The sequence below is a fragment of the Rhinatrema bivittatum genome, chromosome 13 (assembly GCF_901001135.1).
Source record: "Rhinatrema bivittatum chromosome 13, aRhiBiv1.1, whole genome shotgun sequence".
In the NCBI taxonomy this organism is placed as follows: Eukaryota; Metazoa; Chordata; class Amphibia; order Gymnophiona; family Rhinatrematidae; genus Rhinatrema; species Rhinatrema bivittatum.
The window spans coordinates 29,079,678-29,102,147 of NC_042627.1; the positions used below are offsets into that span (position 1 = coordinate 29,079,678).

General features: G+C 40.8%; 1 protein-coding gene across 3 annotated transcripts in view; it reads left to right on the plus strand.

The window, feature by feature from the left end:
- VPS13C (vacuolar protein sorting 13 homolog C) overlaps positions 1 to 22,470 on the plus strand; it is a 483,673-nt gene that overhangs the window by 105,670 nt on the left and 355,533 nt on the right. For all 3 annotated transcript variants that reach the window (XM_029575527.1, XM_029575524.1, XM_029575525.1), the window contains exons 13-17: positions 5,241 to 5,412; positions 7,996 to 8,058; positions 14,162 to 14,303; positions 18,124 to 18,218; positions 20,017 to 20,159. In XM_029575527.1, the coding sequence (XP_029431387.1) occupies positions 5,241 to 5,412; positions 7,996 to 8,058; positions 14,162 to 14,303; positions 18,124 to 18,218; positions 20,017 to 20,159 (615 nt within the window). The remainder of the gene's footprint in view (positions 1 to 5,240; positions 5,413 to 7,995; positions 8,059 to 14,161; positions 14,304 to 18,123; positions 18,219 to 20,016; positions 20,160 to 22,470) is intronic.

Sequence of the window (22,470 nt, forward strand, 5' to 3'; positions counted from 1 at the left end):
GGTGGAGGAAGCACCATCAGCATTGGGGAAGCTGTCTTACTTCAGTGCTGAGGGCTGATAAGTAACCCAGGGACAAATCTTCTGACTCTTTCCCCATCGAAGATTGCAGTGGTTTCCGTCTCTGTGACACTGGCATTGTGGGAAGCTGAAGAAGCATCTGCATTGGTCTCCCTCAATGCATGATGCCGAGGTTGGGTTGGTCTGGTGGCTGCTGAGAAGCCTCCCTAAGCAGTCCTGTAGTGAGGAGAGCCTGCCTCTCAGAAGACCTAGGGTTTGCAACAGTCTCTAAGGTCCTGGTGTTAGCTACTGACATACCTCAGTTCTGAGAAGAACATGGTCATCTCTCCTGCTTTCCAGTTGATGTCGAAATCAGCTATTTTCAAGGAGGAATTGAACAAGACCAGTAGATATAAGTCCTCACAAAACTTGCCCACCTCCCCTTGGAGTTGGCTTTTGTCTTGTTTGGTAAGGTGCAGACTGAAGCGGCCTCCGCATATGTAGTATGTTAGCATGCATAAGCATGCCCAGTAAGGCACAATTGAAGTTCTAGAAACATTGACATAAAAATCCCATGTCAGGCTCCATTGGATGATGTCACCCATGAGTGAGGACTGATATCCTGTTGTCCCGGGAGAATACCTGTTTACAGGTAAGCAACTCTGCTTTCTCCATCGACAAACAAAGCTTGAATTAGCTATGACACATAACTGGGGCCAGACCACGATGCAGCCTGTTGCTGCGATTGTGAACGGATGTCCCTGAGGAACAAGAGAAATAGAGCCTAGAAGACTGAGGAATTTTGTAGGTTGGTGAAAACCTGAAATTCCCCCCCCCCCCCACCCACACCTTGGAGAGGGGCCTCCTTGGATTCTCTGTGCTGAGTTGAGCAAGAGCTTCTTGAGCAAAGCTTCTCTTTTTGTGGCACCAGTTCCGTGATTTGATGCTCTGCTGGTGTCAAGCAAAGCACAGAAGTGCTGCAAGCAAAGTCTGTAAGCCTTTCAGACTCTGTGGGACTTGTTAGTGCACAAAAAGAAGCACTGTGCTTTGGAGCTGGTGGCACAATCGGTACCATTTGAAGCTGAGGTTGGGATCAATTCTGTTTTTGCACTGACCCTCAATACTCATGGCATAGTTAACACATCTGGCCTTGATTCAGCCAATGCAGATGTTTGCTCGGGCTCAGTATCAAATCCATGAATGCTCCATGCCCCAGTGTAATTGGAGTGCCAGTCCTTGGCCCCACCAATATGTTCAAGGTGGGAATGGTCAGTAAGAGGATCTGAAAGTGATTGATTACACTTACCTCCCCCCTTCTCTTACCTCCATCTCATCTCATCAAGCAAAGACTTTGCCTGGACATGCCAGATTCACTACACTCTATAGTACATCTGGTCTTCATGCATCCACCAATTCAGTTGATTTAAGGGGGCTCCCTCTTGTGTCCACTGGGAGTTTCTCAAGAAGACAAACCTGTATAGGTCCCAGAAAAGGATGTCTCTTCTCCAACTCCAAGTCAGAGGACACAGCATCCTATGGACTAGGTAGTGCAATTAGTAAAGATTTTCTTTGCCTTGTTGGCAGCTGGTGATAGGAGAGGTTGAAGGGTACCCTCCTTATCTAGTGTTAGATTTGTTCCCTAGAGGGGGAGTTCCTCTTGCCTCCATGCCTTAGGAGTTTCTATCAGAATTGCCTGGGGTGGGATCTAGTCCCTGACCTTTCCTTGCTGTGGAGGAGTCTAGCCAATCTGAGCAGGATTTCAAGACGACATTGTCTAGCACATGCCCCAGCAATATTCCCTTCTGAGATGACTGAGGATCCTACTTCTCTCACCTTCATCATCATCATCGGGGGTCCTAAGTTAGTGCTCCTTCAACTCTTGTTTCTGAAGAAGGGTTAATGACACCCCCCTCCCCCCCCCCCGCTTGATCCACTGGAGCACCCTTTTCCATAAAACTTCTTATGCTGTACCTTCTTGGACAAGTTGGGTAAGAAGTTGCTTGTCAGCATCTATAAGGAATAAGACCCCGATTCTGTCTCTAGATTCTGGAAACTCTCTCTGTCTACAGCAATTTCAGTGTACTTAATCCTATTGGGTTTACAAACAAGAATGTGGGAGAATCTGGTAGCCTGCCCCCCACTGGCAGGAAACTAGATCTCAAAGGGTTCATCAAATCCCTGGTTTTGGGGTTGTCTAGCTATTGTACCAGTCAGTGGTAATGGAGTCAGCCCTGAAATGGGTAAAGACTAAGATCTTCTCCACTAGGATAAGTCAAAGGGACTCTACCTAAACTGTTTAGATAATTTTGGAAAGGCCTTTCAGAGCCCAGTGCTCAATGTGTGCATTGTAGCCCACCAATTCTACAGTAGTCCATTCTCCATGGGATGGGGTGGGGGTCAGGGCTGCTTTTCAATAAGTACTGTGCTGCAGCCCTCAGCTTTGGACTCCTTCATATGACATGGCTAATTCAGCTCTGCTTGTTGATAGAAAAAGCAAGTTTGCTTACCATAAATGGGGGTTCTCCTTAGACAGCAGGATGAAGTAGCCATGCTTAATAACCACCTGCCTCCATGGAGAGGACTACCTAGCTAAAGCTGAGCTGTACAATCAACTGAGAGGATCGTGAGGCAGCATGCTTGCTTAATAGAACAAAAGCTAGGAGAGGAGAGTCTGTTTGGTGCCATCGGATGACATCACTTGCGTGTCATGGCTAATTCATCCTGCTGTCTACAGAGAACCCGGTTTATGGTAAAGAAAACTTGTACAAGCCAAGTCCAAAATGCCTTGACTATGTATAAACACACCGGTCCAATTCACTATAAAAAAGTAAGCACAAGATGTCTTCATAAAAGCTTAACTAAGTGGTCCAATTCTCTGTGGAAAAAATGATCACAAATGGCAAGTTGCACTTGACTTAAAGACTAGAGAGGAGTTGTTTTGTACAACCCTGCAAGGCTACTGTAAAGACATTTTGTGGTCATTTTTCAGAGGATTGCATCACTTAGGTAGGCTTTTGTGAAGACATTTTGTCAAGCTTTTTGGCTTTGCCCATCTTGCATGGACTATTCTAAGATATTTACTGTTTTTATATGTTAGATATAGATATATATATATATATATATATATATATATATATATATATATATATATATATATATATATATATAAAGAGAGAGAGATTTAAAGTGTTTTTTTGATATTGTAATTTGGTTAATATTGAAAATATATTTTCACTTGCTACTACACTCTTGCTGTTCTGAGTATCCCTAAAGAAGGCACCTTTTATTCTGTTTATCCTTCTGAAGTTTTCAAGTTGAAGCATTCTTCAAACTCAGCTAATATGCTCTGTATATAACAGTATAATATGACCTTTTTACCATTCAATAAGGATAAAATGTTAGATTATTTTTTTTATATTCCGTCTTTCATGACCCTTCAAAGTGAATTACATTCAGGTACTATAGATATTTCCCTATCCCAAGAGAGAGGTCCTACAATCTAACAGCCTCATACTAAGCATTTTTCCCCAAAGATACAGAATGGGAGAAAAGCCTTAGTAAATCTGGTCCTAGGTTTGTACTTGAGGCAATGGAGGGTGAACTGGCCAAGCCCACAAAGTGTCATCTCTAGTTTAATTTTACTCATGTTATACTGAAGTTTATATTGAAAAGTTACTATGTGGGAAATGTACTAGAATAACATTTTTTGCTGATCTCTGATATCTTGCTCTCTATGTGAACTTCTACCAACTATGCTTTTTTAGGTCAATATTCAAAGCCATTTAGATGGATAACTCCCAAGTTATCCATCTAAATGGCTAGTTTTAAATCTCTTTTGCTTAATCTGCTAAAAGTTAGCTGCATAAGTCATTATCCAGCAAAGATTTTGCCAAATAAGCAAGGGACATTCTGGGGTGGGGTTGAGTTATCCAAATGCTTAACTTCCTAACTCCGATATTTGGAGTTGGTCAATTAAATTATTAGATTAACTAGAATTGCCTGAGAGCAAGTTGAAAGTTAGCTGGGAACGAGTTCAGATACCTTTCGACTTAACTGGCTGTAGTAAAAAAAAAAAAAAAAATATAGTAAATTAAGTGGTAAACTGCTAGGAGAGATTTAAAAAAAAATGATTGCGGGAATACTGGCCTGACCACAGGCGCCCCCCCCCCCCCCCATCTTAGCTGCCGAGCCTGTAATTTCCCCCTTAGACTCCCCCCCCCCCCACCACCTATTTTTGGAAAAAATATACAGATTGGGATGTGTCAGTTTTGGCTCTTCCCCATTCCCTGGTCTGGGTCAATTTATTTTTAAATTTTTATGTCTCTAGGACTTCCCTTCTCCCCCACACCAATTATTACCTTCTCACCCTCCCTATATCTTAATTTTAGTTGAATCTTCAGCCTTGATCATGGTAGCTGCCTACCATGATCCGAGTCTGACTCTTCTGCTGTCTCAAGGCTGCTTAGCAACAGCAGAAACGCTGGCCTGGATTGCGGTAGGCCGCTACTGTGATACAGGCTGAAGACACTGAAAATTAAGATACAGGGGGGAGGGTAGATAGTGGGGGAATCCTGGAGATGTAGAAACATTAAAAAAAATTGACTTGGACCAGGGAAAGAGGCTGAGACCAGCACTGGTTCTGATCTGTATATTTTTTTCAAAAATAGATGGGCAAGGGGATTATAGGCTTGGTCCAGTTTGAAGATAAACTGGTAGGGGGGGGCTGTGTTTTGAGCCAGTAGGCCTGTGATCTTTCTTTTTCCCTCTAGCATTCACCACTTAATTTTATAAAATTTATATTCTGCGATCTCTTAGCAATGCTGTCCAATGCAGAGTATATAACAATTATAATCACAATTTACTACAGCAAACATAAAATAAACACAGCTTCACAAAGCATAATACATTTTTTAATATAGTCAGTTAAGTCTACAATTATCTGGTTTATTGTAGCCAGATAACTTTATACTCAGCAATATTCAAAAGAATATCTAGTTCTGTTTAAAGTTATTCAGTTAACTGGATAACTTTAATCAGAGATAATTCAATAAGACGTTTATCCCACTGATTATCCAAGACAAGCTAACTGGCTTACTTTACTCTGATAACTTGTCCTCTTGTCAGCTTACTGAATATGTTCCCTTTTAATCTTATTTTTCCAGTGTTCCATTTTTAATGGCAAAAACAAACATGTCTAATTTTAAAGCATACCAATATAGATTAATTATGCTAATTTAATATAGGTGGCAATATGCAATTACCGGCATTCTTGAAGTTCATGTCAGAAGATATACCCGTATGTGGTCATGGAGTAACATAAAACAGCATAGGCAAAATCTGAAGACTTATAGAAACTTGTACAAGTGGAAACTGATTCAGAGCAAAGTCTCAGATGAAATACAGAAATCAACTCAGGTACTGTGTACACATTTGTTCAATATGAACTTTTTAATCTACATTTAATATTTACACAGGTACTGACAAATATGCTTATCTTGTAAATGTGTATAGGATAGGCCCTTCCTCCTGCTAGGTGTTTTCACATAATTTCCAATAGTAGTCCTGTAGCTTCCTGCTAAGAAGATTCTCTGTAATTCCTTAAGCAGTAAAGCTTCCTCTTCGATATGTATTCTTTCTGCCATATAAGCTGACACATGTCTGTCTTTTTCTTTAGAATCAATCACTTAGTAGTAAACTATTTAAAAGCTCATCATATACATGTCATCAATATTAAATTAGTGAAAAATCTATTTTCAGTAAGTCTACTCTGGTTTTTTCTGTGAATAATTCTAGACACAAGTTTTAAGTGCCATTTTTCTAATATTTTCCAAAGATAAGCAGCCTGCCTATTCACATTGGAGCATATGACTTATTGTAGGTTTACCTGAGGTACTTCTCCTAAGCTACCAAGACCACTCCTCTAGATGCTTTGCTGCCCCCCCCCCCCCCGGCCCCCATAGATAAGATATTCAGGCTATGCACAATGAAGGTGCATGAGATTTGATCTAAATCAGTTTAATGTTTTCAGTATGGATAACTTGAAAACCACACCTGTTCTTGGGTACTGGATTTGTGAATTATTGCTTTGGAATCTTTACAAAGTTCTTGTCTACTAGATAGTATGACAGTCATGTCATGGTGCCTGTTGCACAGATCCCCAGTATGCCTTTGCTAATATGTAGAAATTGAAAGGTCTCTGGCTTCTGGAAGTCTCCATTGTGGAGGGCTAATTGAGCCAGCTCCAAAATCACTCCTGATGCATAGACTAGGATCATGTGTAAGCTCTACAATCTTTTTCTGAGAGAAGCAGGCTTCCTGGTACAACTTGTCAGATGTACCATTTGCTTCTGCATGGACTATCCCGTTCTTGTGCATTCCCTCTGGGTTGCTCAATAGGTTTGCACTGTATCCAGTGCCATTGTCATTGTTGCTGATTTTGACTTTTTGCTGTACTTCCTGGGCTACTCTCACATTGTATTGAGCTGCTCATGGGATTTTCTTTTTAGGTCAGAAAGGAACTGAATGAGGGAAGGTGGGCAGAATGCCTTTTTTCCTTGAAGTTGGTGCAACTTATTCTGCTCTTTACTGCAGGGTAGTAACATAGTAAATGATGGCAGATACCCAAATGGTCCATTCAGTCTGCCCAGCAAGATGTTAAGGGTTATATCTTCCAGGCTGAATGTTATCCTAACTCAGAAATGTTTGATTTAAATTACCACAGTTACCTCATTTCTTCATTTACATCCTCTAGCCACTAGGGATCCTCTGTTTAGCCCATGGAACTTTTGTATTCCATTACTGTTCTTGTGTTCACCACCTCTGCTGGGAGGGCATTCCATGCATCCACCAGCCTTTCTGTGAAGAAATATTTCCTGATGATGATTCTGGATCTACCTCCTTGAAGTTTCAAATCATGATCCCCTAGTTTTACAGATTCTTTTCAGTTGGAAAAGATTTGATTCTTCTGTATTAATAATACCTCTCAGGTACTTAAGTTTGTATCATATCTTCCCTATGTCTCCTCTCCTTCAGGGTATATATATTTAGGTCCTCCAGTCTCCATCTCATATATTTTTGTATAGACCCCACACAATTTTGGTTGTGCCTATCTGGATTGCTTCCTTTCTGCCTCTACCTATTTTGAGATACGATCTCCAGAACTGAACACAGTACTCCAAGTGAGGCTTCACCAATAACCTATACAGGGGCATTATCACCACCTTTTTTTTTTTTCCTTCTGGTTATGTCTCTTTGCGGCCCAGCATACCTCTGGCATTTCTCACTGCCTGGTTGCATTGTTTTGCTACCTTAAAATCATCACCCTGAGGTATCTCTCCTGGTCTATGCACATCCAATCTCTCACACCCCCTGCCCCCCCCCCCCCCAAAAAAAAATCACTCATGTCTTTTGGATTACTGCTCCCCAGATGGATGACTCTGCATCTTCACATTGAATCTTAACCGCTAACACGCTGACCTCAAGCTTTCATAGATCACATCTTATTCTCTCTATTCTTTAGGGGTATCCACTCTGTTGCAGATCTTACTGACATCTGCAAAGAGACATTTTTCCTAACTCTTCTGCAGTATATTACCAGGCTTCTCATTTTATTTATGAGCCTCTTATGTGAGATTGTATCAAAAGCTATGGGCTGGGGCCATGTATGAAATAGTAGAAGGCTGAATGGTAAAGATAGCTTATATCTGTCAATGGCAGAAAAAAGATCCTAATTAAGAAATTCAGAGCATATGTCATAAGGCATTTAAAGTTAGAAGATGGGAGTGGCAGATGGAAGCCAGTGAAATTGGAATGGTGCTCCCAACAAATACATGAAGTGGGTCGAGAAAATAGCAAAATTAATCAGCTCAATAGTCCACTCTTAAGCAAAAGGGCAGAAAAGGAGACCAAGCAGAACAGCAAGCCAAGGGAGACCAGCTCGATTATGAAAAGCCAGATGTTATATTGAATAAATATTTGTAACCTTTTTTTATGTTACAGAACTTGGAAAGACTTCTTGATGTTTTCAACACTGTTTTAGCACGTCAGCAAGCACAAGCTGAGGTAACATTTTGGTTGAATGAGACTTTGTAATAAAGGTAAACGGAAGGCAGAAGTACTAGTTCTCATCATACAATGTGAAAAAAAACAATTGCATGAAGCAGCTTACTGGATATTAACTCTCTCTATATTGGTGGCTCTGACCTGATTCATGAGACTGAGTTTCAGGATATCCACAAGTATCCAGAGGATATATGTGCATACATTTGGTTAATAACAGGTCAATTTATTTTTATTGGTGACTTTTTGAAAATATGACCTGTTTGGGGTTCTCTGTGACTGGCTATAAGAAACACAATTCCGTCTGTGCTCATCTCATGGGAAATTAGCATAAAAAACAAAAATATTCCTTAAACTGAATTAGGCTAGAATATTTTAATCTGGTGTATAGTATTTTTTTGTTAATTTATTTCAGGTTGGTAAATAATATTGGACCTGCAAAAATGAAATCTCTATTTGGGATCCACAATTTTAGTTTTAGTTTTACACATTTTCTAGTTGTACAAAGTATGGTTACTATAAATACGTATTTTAAAGTAGCATTTACATATCGCTGATTAAAAGTGTATTATGTTGAAACTCACTACTCTGGATTCCACACTTTGAGCAGTTCAGTATAAAAACAAACAAATGTAGTGGTAAGGTTTATGGGGTTTTGATGCACTTTTCTTACAATGGACTTCGTACAAGTTCCCACCACATCCATAACTGTAATTAGTTATCACATTCTTCCCCTCTACTTTTCCACCTGCCAGTTGTATTCCTCTGTTTTATTGTAACTTTTACTCCTCCTAGTTATGGTTTGTTTGTTTGTTTGTTTGTTTGTTTAGAGTCTTTTTTATACCGAAGTATAGCTGAGTGCCTTCACTCCGGTTTACAGAGAACAAAAACAATTTCATACATAGAACAAGTTATAACGCAAGTACAACTAAGTGGATAGTTAACATCTCGGCAGAGGCAGAGTATAACATATTAGCAGGAAACAATTTACAAATCAATTTAGATGATTCTTAGTAAGGAAGGTATGAGATAACAGAGACAAAGGATATCGGAGGATATACAGATTAGTCTGTGAATGATTGTCTAAACAACCATGTTTTGAGTTCTTTTTTGAATGATTTGGAGTCTCTGATAGAACTTAGGTACAGTGGAATAGCGTTCCATTCTTTAGGACCTGCTATGGAGAAGGCTCTGTTTCTAGTAATGGATAGTTTTGCAGATGATAGGGGGGGAATGATTAATTGCAATTTGTCAGTAGTCCTTGTAGAATGGGGTGATTTGTGAATTGCAATCATATTATCTAGGGAAGAAATGTTGTCTTTGTAAATTTCATTGTGCAGAATGGCTAGAGTCTTGTATTTAATTCTTTGTGAAATTGGTAGCCAATGTAGGTTTTTTAGGGTTGGTGATATGTGATCATGTTTCCTCTTGCCAGTGAGTACTCGTGCAGCGGCATTCTGCAGTAATTGCAACGGTTTCAGTGTGGATTTCGGTAGACCGATGAAAATTGCGTTGCAATAATCAAGGCTTGAGAAAATGAGTTTGAAGAACAGTTCTAAAATCATTTGGGAACAGTAGAGGTTTGAGATGTTTGAGAATCTGGAGTTTGTGAAAGCCTTCTCTTGTTTTTGTTGCTATGCATTTTTTGAGGTTCAGTTCATTGTCTAGCCCAGCGGTTCTCAACCTGTGGGTCGCGACCCCGGCGGGGGTCGAACGCCCAAAACACAGGGGTCGCCTAAAGCAGGGGTCCCCAACCACCGGTCCGCGGACCGGGCCGTGGGAGTTTTTTGCCGGTCCGCGGCGCCGCCAAACACCGGCAGGTGTGTCGCGCACTCCCGGTCTCTCCCGCTGCCATTGCCGCCGGGCTGTCAGCACGTTCAAGCCCAGCGGGAACGGCAGCGGCGCTAGAAGAAGCTCTGCACCCGCGGCTGGGCCTTTTCTTCTTCCTGCGCCTGCCCCCCCCTCCCGTGACCCGGAACAGGAAGTGAATCGCGGTGCGCGGGAAGGAGAGAGAGCCGCGTGAAAAAGTAGCAGCAGCGGCTGCAGCATCGGTCCCCGAGCAATAGAAGCAGCCGGTAATGGAGAAAGGAGACAGCAGCATGAGCCTCCCGCGGCCGATGGGATTCTTCTTTCTTGGCCAGCGGAGGCTGCTGCAGCTCCCATTTGTGCTCGGGGGAGAAGAGGAAGTGAGTGAGAGAAAGAGAGAGAAGCAGCCAGCCAGCCTGTGTGTGATTGATTGGTCAGAGAGCTGATGTGTTTGTGTGTGTATGTGAGAGACAATGAAAGTGATTGCTCAGGGAGGTGACTGATGTGTGTGTGTGAGAGAGAGAAAAAGCATGGAAGTGAGAAGTCTGGGTATGTGAGAAAGCATGAGCGTAAGAAGCCTGGTGTTGTGGGAGTGAGAAACCTGGGTGAGTGTGCATGCATGAGAGAGTGAGACTGCTTGGTAAGGTGATGGTGTGTGTGAGAGAAAAAGACTGGTGTGTGTGTGTGAATATGAGAGAATGTGATTCAGGGAATGAGAAGCCTGTGCACGTGGAGAGTGAGCATGGAAATGAGAGAGACTGGTGTGTGTGTAACAGAGAGAAAGTGATTATGGGAATGAGAAGCCTGTGCATGTGGAGAGAACAAGCATGGGAGTGAGTGAGTGAGTGAGACAGAGAAAGTGATTATGAGAATGAGAAGCCCATATATGTAAGTAGAACACGGGAGTGGGAAGCCTGTGTGTGTGTGTGTGTGTGTGTGTGTGTGTATGGCATGAGAGAAACTGTTCAGGAAGGTGACTGGTGTGTGTGTGTGTGAGAGAGTGATTATGAGAGTGAGAAGCCCGTATATGTAAGTAGAACACGGGAGTGGGAAGCGTGTGTGTGTGTGTGTATGGCATGAGAGAAACTGTTCAGGAAGGTGACTGGTGTGTGTGTGCCAAAGACTGTTTGGGAGATGATTGGTGTGTGAGAGACAGAAACTGGTCATGGGGGCATGACTGGTTTGGTGTGTGTGTGTGAGAGACATGGGCACTAAGGAAGAGGACCATAAGTATAGAGCTTAGCTTCTACTGCTGCTTCTGGTGAGTGCCACGGCCTGCAGGGAAGGGGAGTAGGAGAGCTGCTGGAGGGGGTAAGTAAAGGTGGCTTTTTAAGTTTATTTTTCTTGACTGCCATTTTAATTGTGTGATGTCTGCTTTTTTGAAATATTTTATTGGTGTTTGGAAAATGTTTAATACTTTTTATGAGTTTTTAATTGTTGGATGTTCATAGCTGTTTTGAAACATTTATTCTGCTTATTAGTATAGTTTTACAATTATTTCTGTGTGGGGATCTATAGCTGCTTGCTAGTTCTGTTTTCCTAATAAGAGGTGTATTGGTTTTTAGGACCTGATTTAATATTTGTAGTGTTGCCTTTTCATAGATAGGGTTGCTCCTGTTTGAGTATATTCCATAATACAGGTGTAACTGTGTGCGGATTAGTTTATGTGCATTACTACAGATCCTGGGAGTATGTTAGGTCGGTTCTGTGACTGTTACCGAGATGAGATATTTTGCTAGCATGTAAGCGTTTGTATCGGTCTTATTTGTTGTGTTTTCTCAGAGGACATGCATTGGTGGTAAACTGCTGTCTTTTCATAAGTAGGGCTATTGAGCCTGGAAATAGGAGTTTGAGTTGCTGTTACTGAGATGTCACCAGAACCAGAATATCTTTTTTGTAGGGTGAGTTGTATGGGGAATGTCATAATTCTGCTTTACATCCATTATTGTGGGTCAGGGGGGTTCCTGTGGATACAAACTGTACTTTTTACATCTAGCCCCGTGACGATCATGGGTCAGTGTGCCATGCATGTGAGAACCTATGGTGAGTTGAGTTACATTCACATTATAAATGTCATAATTAAATGATAAGTGTGCACTAAAATCCAACCCCATCCATAACCCCGCCCCCATATGACCAAAGCCCCGCCCTCATCCCACCCTCACGGGGCGAGGGCGGGGCAAGGGGTCACCGCAACATGAGGAACTGTATTGCGGGGTCACGGCATTAGAAAGGTTGAGAACCACTGGTCTAGCCAGATACCAAGATCTTTTATTGGATTCTTCATTTGGATGTTAGTGTTGTCGATTTGAATGTAGGGCATTTGAGAAGATTGTTCTGAGTGGTTTCTTTTTATTAGGATCCATTCAGTTTTGTTCATATTTAAGCATAGTTTTAGTTGGTTCAGAAATATTTTAATTGATTTGAGGTGTTTTACAGTGAGGCGTATGGCTTCTTCAATGGTGGATGTTATAGGGATTAGTAATTGGATATCATCATATAAGAAGAAAGTGATGCCTAGATTAGAAATGAAATGGCAGAGAGGTATAAGAATATATTGAAAAGGGTGGCAGATAAGGCAGAACCTTGTGGAACTCCAGTTTCAAGGGGGTAGGGATCAGAAGAAAAGTTATTGAAATTGACTTTGAAAAATCTGTCTTTTAGAAATGAAATGAGCCATCTAAGAGTATTTCCAGCTAGACCTATGTTGGTAAGATTTGAGATTAGAATTTTGTGGTCTACCGTGTCAAAGGCAGCAGAGAGATCTAGTAGAATTAATAGGTGATTTAGTTTGTTGTCAAAGTCTCTAGTTATTTTGTTAGTTAAATTTATCAGAAGGGTTTCAGTACTGCGATGCTTTCTGAAGCCGTGTTGTGCAGGGTGAAGAATATTGTTGCTCTCAAGATGTTCATTTAGTTGGAGCAGGGTGGCTTTTTCAGTCAACTTGGCAAGTAAAGGAAGGTTGGAGATTGGGCGATAATTATTCAGATCTTTAGGATCTAGGTTCTTTTTCTTTGGGATAGGAGTAATAGTAGTAGTTTTTAGGTTGGTTGGGAGAAGGCCCTCTTTAATATGTATTGTTGTTGTTCCCTGTAAACCGATTTGTATCATGAAAGTCGGTATAAAAAAGCTTTAAATAAATAAATAAATGTTTGAGTTGCAGAGTAGTAATACTGGGAGGAGGGAAAAGTTTTGAGTAGGACATCTTTTCTTCTGTTGAGTATTTTTTCCCACTATTTAGTTAATGATTATCATAAACCAGATCTGCATCTATGCCCAAATGTTGATTTTAGTCTAAATACTGTGAGGCAGATACTGGGGGGGGGAAACCCAGATCTTCTAAATTTAGGTTGGTAAGTATCTATTTTCAGGTGAAAATTCAACTAAATTAAGGAGTCTATAACTTGGGATCCTAAATTTTGACATGCTTTTCATTTGCCTAGGTAAAGGCACATAAATTAGGTACTTGGTAACATAAAAAGTGGACAACTATGGGGGCAGAGTTAGGAACAGGAAACAGGTGCTTAGCACTGATTTTCAGTACTAAGTATAAGCACTCAACCCTAGAAAATTTTCAAAAGGGCCAGTTTAGGTGCCTAATTCCTACCTCTCTGCTTTGATAAGCCTATAGTGTGTCTTCAGTTTAAAAAAACCAAAACCAAAAAAAACTTTACAAGTTAAAATGAATTCCTTACTGTAGGATTTAGTACTTTGGAATATTGTGAAATGTTCTTATTTAGATGAGTCTCATTCAATGTTTTCATCATATGTGGAATGAATGAAAAAAGTAGTCTCAATTTAGAAAAAAAGTTTTAGCTAAACAAGGATTTGTTGTATCGTGTTTTATAAGCAGGGTTGATCCAAAGAGTATGCAGAACCATCACCAACCCCCAATGTAATTATCTTTAGTAGCTTAAATCTAATATCTGAATGCATAGTGTCTGAGGGTCCCATGAGAGTAAGGCCCTGCACAGTTCAGACTGAAGTCAGCAGAAGTGGAGACAGACACAGATAAGAGGTGCTGTTCTCCTGTTGCAGGTCTGTGTGTGTGGGGGAGGACCGAAGCATGGGGTGGGCACTTCAGTTTTATTCCTCCTGCCGCTGCTGACCCCCACCCCTACACACAAGGACGAGCCCTGTTTACAAGTAAGGATCTGCAACTGCAATTTCTTTAGAGTTTTTCCTCTACTGTAGTGATCTACAGACATATCACTCACTGATATTCCTGGACAACTAGCAAGATGACATTTTGTATCGCTTGTTTGTTTATTTAGGTATAATAATTTGTTTTCTACTTAAGGTAATAAGGTCTGGTCAAAAAATGCTGGGAAAAAAGTCCTTGCAGGGAGGTGAGAAAAAAAGTGGAGGCTGGTTTGGTGGATTTTGGGGAAGGAAGGAGCCCAAGAAAAAGGAAGAGAAAGATGAGTCATCTGTTTCAGAAAGTAAGTCCTGAAAATGAGCTCAAAATGCACTTCTGGTAGTTGGTAAGATTTAAAGGATCGCAGGTGGTCTGTTTAGTAATGGAATCCTGCTTGGGTCAGATGGAAATGTTTTTGAAAGGTAAGTGTTATCAATAGTTATTCTTCTTTTATGCAGTATCTAGGAATTGAAAAAATCACATTTTCATCTTTTTGCAGCTTCAAGTTTATGTACTTTAAAGGTGAATAGCATTACTGTCTCATGACAATGAGGAGCTAGCAAATCTTTGCATTCTACATGGCAACATTAATTTCAGTTACAAAGAATTGCTTACCTAGTCAGTTACTCTTATTAAACCCCCTCCTCCTCCCCCAAAGAATAACATATTTTATGGTACATTAACATTCCTGATCTCACAAGTCCCTTCTCAAGGGAATCTTGAGGGTCTGTGAAAGCTTATGTATAATATCACCTAATGTGTATAGAAACTCTTATCTATTAAATGATATCAGAGATATTACCCCAGTATATCCAGATTTCCTGATTTTATCATACAGCATAAATAATCTAACTACAAAGAAGAAAACAAAGGTGTTTCCATAAACAGAAGCTTCTAAGCTGCCTTTCTTATAAAGTAGCATCTACAGAACAACTACAACTCCTCTGTTATTCTCTTGGTCAGTTCTGGGATATTAAGATTTACAAGACTTCAATGAAATATAAAATATGTAAGTCTAAAATGCTATTTTTAACAGTAAGTTGAAGCAAGCATAACATCATGGTTGAAAAAACAAATGTTTTGTTTTGTTTTCCTTTTTCTGGTTAAATTCAATCTTTGTAAGTCATTTAAAGTCCTTTTTTTCATTGGGACCATATTCCTAAATTTTTTTTTATTTTTTTTTTTATTAAAGAAACAGAAAACTCAGGTACACTAACACCCCCTCCCTCCACCCAAGTTCCCACTAAAAGCCTAGCTTCACTAAGATTTTTTTCCCATAGACAGAATGGGAGAAACAGTGAATTAGACTTAAAAGGGGTGATATTAGGCAGCCACAACTATCTGTCGGAGGGGGGGAGGACGCAGTAATACACACTCACATATACTCTGGAGACCAGATATGGAATGAGATTGGCCATAGCTTTATTACAATAAACAGTATTAACAAGCTTTGTAAGCTATCAGGGTGTCCTCCACTGTGCAGGCAGCATGTCACCTCTGGCCTGGGCCTGCCTCAAACAAGGAAGGCCCCTCGCCACCCGGGAGGAAATTACAGGGTGTTCCGGTGGTCACTTGCCACATCTGAGCAAGGTGACTGCCTGATCAAAGGGTGTGGGCATCTGGTCTGCCACCTTACCGTGGCCAGCAGGCCCTGGCTACAGCCCCCCTCGCATTGATATCATTTATCACGTGCTGTGCACTGTCTCAGCTGGAAGCCCTCCACCCCCCCCCCCCCAAGGCTTCGGTACACCTGCCCCAGCTGCGACAAACATATAGAAATCTATAGCTAACATAAATCAAACTATCCTGCTGACCCTTGCACAACATGAAAATGGTTGGATGGATGGGTTTTCCCTAGTGAGGCAGCCATGTGGAGGACACAAAGCAAAAGGGGACAGGGCATTGTGCTCCAGCCAGGTACTTCCCCATCCTTTGGGATGGCCCAGGGCTTAGAATTGCCCAATGAGCCAGCCCATATCATTTGCCTCACACCCCTCCGATTGTGCTTTGATGAGGACCTCTGCTCCCCCCATGCCTATAGCTTTCTTCATACAATGGAGTGACTGGTGGTGCAGGTGGAGCTGCTGTGCTTATATTTGCAGTCCTGCATCCAGGACTGCAGAGAAGGGCGACCAAAAAGGTGGAGGGTCTTCATCGAATGACTTACGAAGAGAGATTGAAGAATCTAAATATGTACACCCTGGAGGAAAGGAGGAGCAGAGGTGATATGATACAGACTTTCAGATACTTGAAAGGTTTTAATGATCTAAAGACAATGACAAACCTTTTCCATTGGAAAAAAATCAGTAGAACCAGGGGTCACGATTTGAAACTCCAGGAAGGAAGACTCAGAACCAATGTCAGGAAGTATTTCTTCACGGAGAGGGTGGTGGAGGCCTGGAAGGCCCTTCCGGAGGAAGTGGTGAAGACCAAAACTGTGAAGGACTTCAAAGGGGCGTGGGAAAAATACTGTGGATCCATAAAGTCTAAAGGATGTGAATGAAGAGAAGAGGCATGGGGGTAGTTTGTGGGAATTACAGCTACTACCTGGAGATTAATACCCTTATTCAATAAACATACTCACTGTCAATGCAATTCCAGCGTTGCTCTATGCTTCAATGGCAAGAGGAAATGTGGGGAAAAAAAGGATTTGCATTCACAAAAAAACCAGGGAGTAGCTTGCTTGTTGCAGCGGTTACTACCCTGAATCAATTAAGCCTGATACTTCACTGGGAATACATATCCAGCGTAACACATTGCTTCAACGGCAGGGGGAATAAAGAAAAGAGGAATTATATTCAGTCAATAACTAACAAGGACTGAATGGCACAGGCTGGGTAAACAAATAAGCATGGGAGTAACTTGCTTATTGCTGCAGTTGCTACCCCTGACCAATTGAGCTGGATGCTTCACATCGATGGAGGGAAACTGGAACCAGGGGGTTGCTGATGAGGGCCAAGAATAACAGATAAGTATGAAAAAAAAAAATGTGAAGCTTGCTGGGCAGACTGGATGGGCCGTTTGGTCGTCTCTTGCCGTCATTTCTATGTTTCTGTGATGGCATATTGTGCTTTTGACGTCTCAACTTGGTGTCTAGCCTAAAGTTGAAAATCACATAAGATGTAATACATTAGGTGCTATATATAGTATTGTGTGAAACCTAGTTTGGACATGATCACAATATTTAGATTTTCATCAGGATTCCAAATTATGAAAAATGAGATTTGTTTCCACATTTTATAACCATTGAATACTTTAAAAAAAAAATCTTCAGATTATTCTGTATGATGTCACTTAGCAAGAGCAATGATATTTTTGCTTTATATATCTTAAGTTTGTGGAATTTTTAAAATATTGTGCTGATATTTGGTATTGGAAATGTAACCATTTTCAACAGTAGCATAATGAAGTAAATTTTAAGACCCATGCGTGTGTGCACATGTGTATGTGCCGTTTTTATAACACATGCACATATATTCATGCATGTTATGAAATTGACTATCTGCGTTTACCTGTGAGCACAATTTGATACTCATGCGTGCATGTGCACACGAATGCTGTCTTGCACCCATAAGTGGGGGGAGTTTTAGTAGGTATGCGTGGTGACGCAATAGGCCTTTTTTCCCAGTTCGCCCTGTAAAAGGGAGGACTTCCTTAAACCCTCCCTAGCTAACTTGCCTCCCTTTTACCCTATTAGCCCCGAGCTATAAAACCCTGCTGACTAACCTTGGGTTTTTTTGTTACACGACTTACACATCATCCATAGCAGAAGTAAAGTTACACGGTAGGGGACCCTGGCACGAGCTTATGCATGTAACTACTTATGTGCTGACTTCATGGTGCAGTTCCGGCCCGCCCATGCCTCGCCCCCTTTTGTCGAGAGACATATTTTTGCACAAACCCACGCCAATTCTAAAATCTGCGCAGTGTGCGCCAGGCCGAGTCATGTGTATCTCCCAGCTTTGGTGCGCGTAGGGCTTTTAAAATCAACCAGAATGAATATTGGTACCTGGTTATGTGACTATTGTCATGAGTTCTTTCACTTCTTTGCCTGTGAAGAAAAAAATTGGAAGTCTGTTGAAGACACACTAGTGCACAAAATAATTTGAACAAGTATTTTACAGATATTGAAGACCTCATGAGCCCAGAAGAAAAGGCTAAATTGTTTACTGCCATTGGATACAGCAAAAGCGTTCACAACCTTATGTTACCTAAACAGGTAAACAGATTTGATATTAGATACGGTCTTCTCTGGCTGCGGTGTGCCGGCAAGCTATTGGGCCTCTTCTTTTTCGGCGCAGGCTTTTTTTCTATTTCTGGTCACTTCCCGTGAATCCCTTGGGGTTCATAGACCACAGGTTGGGAGCCTCCTAGATGTTTCTCCTGTTTGAAACAAGAACAGCTTGATTACTTCTATATCTTTCAGTTAGATCAGTTAGGGTTCACCTTAGTGTAGTTGGTACTTGCCACCACTATGTAGGAAAGTATTTTTTATTTATTTAAAAGCATTTATAGCCTACATCTCCATTAGTTTGAGGTGGGTTACACAGTAACATACATAATAAAATGACTAAAAATGGGTAGGCCCATTTGTGAATAGCCTTTAGTTGTTTTGTTTCATATGGGGCTTGCTTCACATGAAGCCTCCTGCTATGTCATGAGACCTCAACATAGTTTCGACTCAGCTGATGAAAGCTCTCTTTGAGCCTATAAACTCTTGGGAGCTGACCTGTAAGGTTATATTTTTTGTGGCGGGTTGCGTTGGCCCATAAAATTGGTGAGCTCCAAATCAAGTTTTTTCACAATAGAGTGGTTCTGCGCACACATCCTAAATTCATGCCTAAGGTAGTGTTGAACGCCTATCTTAACCAGTCCGTCATCCTTCCAACATTTTTTTTTCTCATGCTACATGTCCACGAAGGTGAACAAGTACTACACAATGTGGATTGTAAGAGAGCCTTGGCCTTCTATTTGGAGCATACTAAAGCCCTTAGAAGGTCCACCCAATTTCTTTTTCTTTAGATGCCAATAAACCTGGAATTGCTGTTACCAAATTCACTATCAAATTCGCTAGCAGATTCCATCTCCTTCTGCTATGCCCAGGCAGTCCTGAATCTGGTGGGTCATGTTTAGGTTCATGGTGCTGGAGCCAAGCAGTATTGGTAGTCCACTAAGATCATGGAGAAGATCTGCAAAACTGCAGCATGGACTTCTGTCCACACATTTACATCACACTATTGCTAGGACAGGAACTTCTGACATGAAAGTAGGTTTGCCAGCCTGTCCTGTGGAGTCTCTTTGAAGTATAGAACCAAACTCCATCCCTCTTAGGCCTGTTTGGGTTCCAAAAAGAAGACACACAATAGCTTGTTGCTACCAAAAACCAGTTTTTGACTATTGGACATGATATAGGATTTTTCCCTTTTTTTTGTTTGACGTAGTTTGTAGCTAGGGCTCCCCTATGTGTGAGGACTACCATCCTGCTTCTTAAATAATGCAGAGTTGCTTACCTGCAACTGGTGTTCTCTGAGGACAGGATTTCACTCCTCACAAAATACCAAATAATTTTATAGTGTGGACTTTATACCAGTTTTCAAAGAGAATGAGCGTGCATGCTTTTCTTTAGATAATTATTCCAGAAGAACTATCTGAACACATTTACACCTGCTAATTTGTTCATGTAGTTTTTGCAGGAAAAAGGTACATGCACACTTTTGAAAATGCAAAAGTGGGTGCATAAGTGCAAACGTCCTTCACAACTCTGCTTCTGGAATGCATCTGCTCACTGTGAGAAAAAATATGAACATACAGGCCCTATGTGCATACTTTTACCTGTGTAGAGGGTGGGCAGTTTTCCAAAAGCCCATTTCTGCAGTTAAGCATGTTTTACTTGTGGAAATGGCTTTGAAAATTACCCTCCCTTTGTCTAATGAAATACACTAGAAAATTTGAGTTGTCAAATTGTGTGCTTTATGCAGCATTTTAATGCTTGTCTTTTTATTTTTTTTTCTCTTAAGTATGTTGCTCATGTAATGGCATTTAAGTTGCTAAGCACCTCTGTAACAATTCGAGAAGACAGCAGTGTCCCAGAGATTCTGAAAATACAGATAATTGACTTAAGCACCACATTCTTACAGAGACCAGGAGCACAAGCAATCAAGTTAGTACATATTTGCATTTGTCATTTTTGTTTCTTTATGGGAATTAAAAAAAAAATGATTTTTTTTTTTTAGTGACTTAGTGGTGAGACACTTTTTTGCTTCCAATCTATAAAAACAAAACAAAGAAAAAGCATTTTTGATTCAATGTGTGCTAGGACATGGAATGGACCCTTCTGTGGACATTACAAGGTAGTTCTTTATAAACAATTACTATAATGCTTAGTTTGATAGTGAAAGTGAACATCTGTCAAAAACAGGAAATAAAGTTGCATTAATGGATTCAACATTAAAGGCATGATATCAGTTCACATTTTGGATGGGACTACCCATGGGCTTCTCTTATGAATGTATGTTATCTTGTATGATGTCTAATTTTTAGGTAATATTAATAGTAATAAAATTCTTCTAAAAAAGTAAGATAGACTGTATCTATCTTTATATTTGCATTAAGGAAGAAACTTTCCATCCATTCTTTCCTATTTACTTTTAATCTTTTTCAATACAACTTCAGATGGGGATCGGAGGTTTTTCATTGTCTTTATTTCTCTTTATTAACACACAAAATATCTTTTAATTGGACTAACTTAATAGATTTGACTAGCTTTTGAGAGGTAAAAATCTGCAGGGCAGAATTTGAATGAGTAAAGATATTACCAAAAAATATAGGAGGTAATTTTAAAAGGAGTTACACATTAAATGTAAAATACTATTGCAGCAATTTTAAAAAGCCATTTGTGTGTATAAAGTGCACTTATATGTGAATATCCTATGGACAATTCAATGACATATTGTAGCAATTTTCAAAAGCCCACTTATATGGGTAAAGTGCATTTACAGATGTAAAATGCAATTTTAAGTGGGTAAATACTTTTTAAAATTGGGCGCATAAAGTATAAGTAAACCATAGGCAAGTAGGATAAACTGTCACACATGGGGTGACATCAGTGCATGGCAGCCAGTATGGAGGGTGATCAGCTATTAGAATAGTCTAGAATATTTTGTACACATGCAGTAGTTCTGCACCCAGCAGCCCTTTGCTAAATTCTGTCTTAGTTTTGTTTTGTATTACATTTTGCTGGTTCTCTGTTTTGTCTGTTCTCTTCTACTCTTGAAAACAAAATCTCCTCTTTAAGGTCTTTGAGCCTTGCAGAAGCCTTCTGATAACTGACTGGTAAAAACAACCCTGCTGTTAAATGGTGCTTAACCTACAGTGCTAAGATCCATCACTTATGGATACAATTGTGGATTTCATAAAATCCCTGGGATTAAACCATGATTATAGTAATTGTTCTTACTGAGTTGCCTCTGAAGACATTAAGATAACATAGGCTGAGATTAGAGGATTTATTTCAGACTATCATCAATTCTATTTCTTTGTCCCCAGAAACCAAGGGCTGAGATAGTTAGTCACTCTCATCTTTCAGGTCAAAGAAAACCAAGGATAGAATAACAGTTGAGAACTCTGCCCAAAGTATATCACATTCTCTGCTGCTGCATCCTAAAAGCCCTCCAAGCCAGGCCACTGGTGTTCAGGATGCGACCTATGGTCTCCTGAGCTGCCACATCCCAGAAGCCCTTTTTGCCTATGCTGCTGGTGTTTGGCATGAGGCCCACAGCCGTCCTCTGTCTCCCACTGGGATCTGGTGAAGCTCCAGAGCTCTCATCCATGCTGAAGCCATCTCTGATTTTAAAACCTAAGGCAAAGAAATACATTCAAGGCCCTATACCTTAACAGCATGTTGCACTCATGTGGTATCAGCAGCAAGGGTTCTTGTACTGACATCCAGCCCTCCCATTCTGATGTTAAGCCCTGTGAGAGCAGAAAGTGCTCCCATGACATCCAGAGCATTTCACAATCCAGTGTCTACAGGCCTTACTCCAGCTCAGCATTGGGGAGTATGCAAACTGAATACATGGGCTCTACAGCCCTCAGCATCAAGGGAAGAGGATACCAGCTTCAGGAAAGCGGAATACAAACTGTCCTCTTCAGAAAGCTGTTTCCCTGGTAGCTATACAGTTCTTTCTGTCGTCGGTAATCTTTTCCCCTTCTTCCCCATTTCTGAGATGACAAGAATTAGACTCCCCCTTGCAGAAACAGCTGATTATTTCTCCTCCACTAGAAACAATGAAGCTGATTTAAAACAATTACATTTAGTGCATCAATTTCAGGCACTGTTCCAGGACTTCCTAAAGGTGCAGGGGACTGCCTACTCTGTTAGCCACTGACTCTTATCTTTGTACAGGACTCATAGGCACAAAGCTTTCCTGATCCTGCAGAATCAGTTGATCATAAGACTGAGCATCCATGGA